General features: G+C 40.4%; 1 protein-coding gene across 1 annotated transcript in view; it reads left to right on the top strand.

The window, feature by feature from the left end:
• tmx3b (thioredoxin related transmembrane protein 3b) overlaps window positions 1-5,777 on the top strand; it is a 35,902-nt gene extending 30,125 nt beyond the window's left edge. Inside the window, exon 16 of the mRNA XM_085419036.1 lies at window positions 3,661-5,777. Coding sequence (XP_085275162.1) covers window positions 3,661-3,924 — 264 coding nt within the window. The 3' untranslated portion in view covers window positions 3,925-5,777. The remainder of the gene's footprint in view (window positions 1-3,660) is intronic.
• The last annotated feature ends 223 nt before the right edge of the window (window positions 5,778-6,000 follow it).

Raw genomic sequence — 6,000 nt, forward strand, 5'->3', positions numbered from 1 at the left:
TCTTTGAGGAAAAACAACATTTAGAGGACAAGATTGGATGTACAACTGAGAATATGCAGTACAGGCAGTAAACAGTCCGTAGGGAGAGGGGGGGAAAAAACAGCAGAGCAGATGGAGGTGGAGTGTTGAGGGAGGAGAGGGTCAGGCGGCTGAACTTCTCCTCCTTCTTTTACTCTAAGTAGTTGGTTCTTTTGGGAGAACTAGTGTTTATTTTACCAAGGGTGTGATAGGAATGTAAATACAGCTGTGAATAATACCTCTCAGCAGGCATGGTTGAACTTTAACCACGACTAACACTCTGCTCCGCCCATAACAGTGTCCTTAAAGCCATGTGGAGCATGTCTAAATGAGAATCGCATGCTTTAATGTTAGATTGAAGTAAAGGGTTTGACTTAAAGCTCAAACGAGAGCCTTTTAACAAGATATTAATTGAAGGTTTAATTCTTCGTGCGTCAGATCAGGCTTGACTCTCGGGTTATTAAATGAAATCAGTGATAAAGTAAGCCAGATGAGCAATGGGTAAACGTTTCAGTGCAAAAGAAAAGCTGTATTTCTTTGAGCTAAAAAAGCAACAATGCAGGATCTTTATTTGACTTCTTCTATTGGCTGCTTAAAAGTAAAAATCTTGTGTCAAGGGTCTGACTTACATCTGTAAGAGAAATGAAATGTGAGACTTGTGCTTTCCTAAATTTAGCAAGCTGGAAGTATCACCAGTCTAGTTTTGCTTACAGTGACATGATATAATATAGAGGAGATAGGCAACAGCCATCACCTTGCCCCTAGAGAGCCTATTTAAATTCATGTCTGACAGGAACATGAAGAAGCAAGCGCATTAAGCCCAATGAGTCATAGCCAGCTGTGTTAGCATAGCATGCCCATCCTTTCCCTCATCCAGCATCACAGAGCACCGGCAATTACCATTCCTCTTCCTGTGGCAACGACTGAAGGGAACGTGAGTGTTTCTCTTCTTCTCAGCTCAGTGGCTGGCAGGAGTTGGGACCGAATGTGCCCTTTTAGGTGGATTCTCTCTGATGCAGTTTGCTACATTAAGATCATCTGAATTGTGCTTCACGTGTTCCTGAAAGAAAAAAAAAAAAACAGATTTAATTACACTGGAGTGCTTAAGAAATATTAGAAATAAATTGTATCAAAGTGGAAAACATGGATGTGAAATGAGGGGTGCCTTAATTATTACCAGAGAGCAACTTGTTGGCTCTGCGTGTTTACTTTGATTTTTCTCTTAAGTGATCCTCAAGGATAAATGTAGTTGTTATAAATGTGCAAATTTGTCACTAACGCTGGTTTAATTTAAAATGAAAAGGTTGTAATTAGGATGGAAAGCACAGTCTCGACAAATGTAGCGTCCACAGAGGTTTGCGTCACGTTCCTCCAGCAGCTTTTTGCTCATTTCCGTTTCATCTTCGTCTCATAAGCGAGATTAGCCAGCTTGTGACCTGTAGTTACCTATAGCATCATGCTCTGTGCAGGTCTGCAGAGATTTACATTCATATTCATGGAAGCATAATTTCGGCTTTAATGTGCTCGCACGCACTAAAGCCGAGGGAGGTGGGAGGTGAGCCCGTAATAAGCAGGGCAGTGTGTGTGCAGGCAGTATCTTCAGAAAGACTAGTGCGTAACGGTGGGCCTGTGCTCGTGTTTGATTTTTCTTTATTCATCTTAGTTGAGTTTGTAAAATGAGAAAGTAAAAGAAACATGAAGGATGTTCGATTGAAGGCCAACGCTCTCCAATATGGTCATTTGGTGTAAAACAAAACAAGCGGCACAGCAGACGATACAAATAGTTTAACACACTATAAGCATCTGAAAATTACAGGACAGAAGTGGAATTAATACTAAAACATTAAACCCTGCGTGAGTGTATGGAAATGTTTCAAGACCAGCTTTTTAAAAACTTACACAACATGTAGTGTAGATGATAGAATACATGAATAAGTTACAAACTTGGCGAAAAAGTGTTTTGATCTGCAGATCTGATTTGAATTTGCTTAACTTTCTGCAGCTAAAGGCAGGCTCTTTGCTACTACAAACACTGGTTGTTGAGAGCAATGTGATGCTTTTATGGGACTGGACTGAACAGGTTGTGTTACAAGTAAGCAAGTCTCAGTGTGTGAATTTAAGAAACTGCAGCACTGACTCATCGTGGGACCTCTGGACCACAACTGAGCTTTAGGGTCTTATTTATCATATTTCCTCCCTTGTAGTCTCCGATAATGTGTGCACATGTCAAAGTACATGTGGCAGTTTCATTATATTTTGCCCCGAGCTCATAAACTAACCATCACTCCTACTAGCTGTTAGTCGTGGTAGACAGACAATCGGACCGAATTGACATTTTGCTGGATATTGATTTAGCCTGACATTTACCTCTTGTTAGCAGATTGTTTTGTCTTAAGCAGTCCTCATACTCACTTGACATCCCTTTTACTTTCCTTTTATTACCATTTGCTAGTAGTGTAGCTGGTTATTTCTGCGAATGACCTCAGATTACTGTGTACAGATGTATTCATTTTAATTTTTACTCCCCATTTTCTTGTCTGTGTCATGCGTGGATCTTGCTGAGAAGCTAGCTGGATTTCAGATTTTTTTTCCCCATAGAAAGGAAAACAAAATTAATCCTGTGAACTATGATCAGTTAGTGAAGGAAGAAAAAATCAGATTTCTTGGATAATATTATTGTTTGCACATAAATGTTTTGACTGACAGACAGACATACAGATAGATCAAGAGCATGGTGATGGATGAGACCATTAATGACAAGTCGTTCGCCAATGAGTGTGTAGATTTGAACCAAATCTACACACTAAAAATTAGTTTTTATTCAGCATGACCATAAATGGGTGACTGAAAGTGTTCACAGACATCAAGACAGATTTTTTTTTATATATAGACTTCTATAGGGCCAGGACTCTATTTGCAACCACAGCTGTCGCCATCTGGTGCACGTTCAAGACACTTCAGCATAATTTAATTTTCCATATTAACTTCACAATATATTAAACAACACTGGAAATAGCGATTGAGTAATTAGAAACCTATCTGGAAATAATTCTCACTCAAATTTTTAAATCAAATGACAAACAATGATCACTTCCTCGTGGACTTCTGTTCTGTGAGACCTTTCGAAACCAGAGAGTTGCCCCCCCAGCTGTTAGAAACAATGCAAGTTTAAGGTACGCTGTATGGATACAAGTATTGGGCCACACCTCTAAATCACTGAATCCAGTTGCTTTTCGACCTGTTGCCACAGGGGTATAAAATCGAGCTCTTGGCCATGCTGTCTGCTTTTACAAACATTTGTGGAGGAAGGGTAATCCTAATGCGCTAACAGAGTTTGAGTGTGGTACCATAAGAGGATGCCACTATTGCGAAAAGTTATTTTGTGAACTTTCTTCCCTCATAGATATTCATCAATCTTTTATTTGCAGTTAATGGTGTTTAAAGTGGTGTTTGGTTGCTGAAAGATAAAACTAAGGTTATATATTTTTCTCTTGTATTTTCTCACTGGATTATTTCAGTGTTTTCCTCAAGTTACTGTATTAGTGTCGTTTACAAATTTGTCTCCCTATACTCTCCCTCACCCCTCGTGCTTCGCGTTCTTAATTTTCCTTTCATCTTTCGCTGTCTTCTTTCCCTCATCAGTCGGTGTTTCGCAGCTCTCCACTGCTGGGCTGCTTCCTGTTTGGCCTACCGCTGGGCGTAATTAGCCTGATGTGCTATGGCATCTGCACAGCTGAGTCTGATGACGGTTCGGATGACATAGATGCGCCGAAGAGAGAGGGCCTGACTGACGAGGAGGAGGAAGAGGAGGAGGAGGAGAGGCAACGTGCTGCGGCGCTGGAGGGCCCAGAAGAAGAGGATGAGGACGTTGGAGAGAAGGATCCTGAAGAGAAGAAAACCGATTAACACAGGGGCACCTGCTGGATAGAGGATCATAGGCCTAGTCAAATGCAGTGACATGAAACTCAAAGACATATCAATGTGTTACTGTTGTGCTTTGTTTTTCATCTCACTTCCCCTCAGAGCCCCTCTAGCACAGACTATTCTTCCATCTTTGAGTTCTTTGTCTGCGTGTAAGGTTGGCTGCTTGGCGAAGCCACTGAATTATGTTGAAAGCAAACAGCCTCTTTAATGATGGAGTGTAAACACTGTTCACATGAAGAAGGGATGGCTGCGAACCAAACATACCATCTTATTTATTATGATTCCAACCAACCAACCAGTGGTTAATTCCATGTGACGTGTGACACCCTGATTTCATAGTTCAGTGTCTTGAAACCACTTTTTTTTTGTCGCATACCGAACTATTTTTCATTTTAATTCTCATTTTCTATATTATCCTACAGTAGTAGAAACTGATTGATGTTGCCTTTAAATTTGCCCTCAATCCATTGTGTAGGCTTGTGTATTGTTATTGACGCGTGTAGAATGAAAAAGAAGTGCCCAACAAGGAAAATCTGCCATCGTTGAAATGTGCAGTTTTTGTTTTTAATTCTGTGTTATTGCCTAAAAATATTTCTTCTTATAAAGGGTTACAAAGTGCCCAGACAGTTCTGCACTTCACCGCATTTCTCTGTCAGCCATCTGCTGTCATTAAGAAAGACTGGGGACAATAATCGGGATCACTCGCTGTGATACCGACACACGGCAGATGGACATTTTTAACCCATTTCCTTCCAACATGACCAACTGGGTAAAAACAAATAAAAAATATCCTTATATAGACAGGTTGTACCTGTCTAGCAAAAGCCATAACATGCACCAGTAGCTCCTGTGGATCTTAACAAGTCATATTCCTCAGACAGACAAGCTCTGTCTGTTTCCATATTTCAGGCTATCCCCCATCACCGGTTTCTATATTCAATTCATTTGACATTTGAAGTTTACATCCCAATGCCCTGAGATGTACACAGAGCATGTAGAACATTAGGATTGTCTTTATGCTGCTGAGTTGTTGTTGTTCTTTTTTTTTTTCTTTGTTGGTCTCAAGGCATAGAGATCCTGTATACCCTCTCCTTGTGACTAAAGTGTGTGTAATAGCTGAAATCAAGTAGGGATAATGGATTCCTCCTTAATTCACCAGACCAATCTATTTCATAAAAAGACAGAGTGTTCCCAAAATCCTCTACACCCAGTGTAATAACATTTTCATGAAAATTCCACAGTACAGTGCACCTTACTGGATTTAGGGTGCAATGAGGCAGAGACCTCAAAGCATCTGAAAACACAACTTGAATATCTGTAAAATAGATTCTTACTCTCAGCTGGTACGGCGAGTTACGTGGCGTCCACCTTTTCCAATAAAGATCAATTTTCTTCAATATAAGATTTTCTTTAATGTTCTTGTTTTTTGCCAAGAGTTAGAGGACATGGTTGATGCTGCTGACATGTGTCTACGTCAGCAGGTAGGCAGCTTATAGCATAAAGACGAAACTGGGGCCGCGCTCGCCCGGCTCTGTCCAAAGAGCTGCCTCAGAGCTCCTTTAAAAAGCAGGAATAACAGTAATTTCACCATTCGGTTCTAGTTCAGTAACCCATTCGACTCAATATAAGCACACCTTTTCTCTTTCAAAAGAAAATTGTTATTATCTGTGGTTTACTGTGAAGCTGCGCTAAAGGAGCCATGCCCTCGCCTTGCCTTCTGGTCTGTAGTTGCCTACCACTATCTGCCAAACTTCCCGTTAGGGTTTGAATTGAGTTTGTCACATTTTATTACAGGTTTGAAAGATTGAAATAAAGATGGTCGTCTTTTTTTCTTGCTCATTGGAATTTCTTTCTTTTTTTCATCATGTAATGTCGGGTTGTTAGGTTTCCTTTTTTGTTTTTTCTTTTAGGTCTGTCAATCTTCCAGCTACCGTGCTGTGCAAAAGTCTTGAGCCGGTCCTCACATCTTTGTTTTACTTCCAAGCGCCAGAGTTACTTTAAATTTTTAAAAAGTGGTTGTGAGCAGTAGTTCTCTGGGCTTTTTGAAGATCTTGGACA

The sequence above is a fragment of the Rhamphochromis longiceps genome, linkage group LG9 (assembly GCF_057381845.1).
Source record: "Rhamphochromis longiceps isolate RC_006_pf linkage group LG9, R_longiceps_female_GT1.1, whole genome shotgun sequence".
Lineage (NCBI taxonomy): Eukaryota > Metazoa > Chordata > Actinopteri > Cichliformes > Cichlidae > Rhamphochromis > Rhamphochromis longiceps.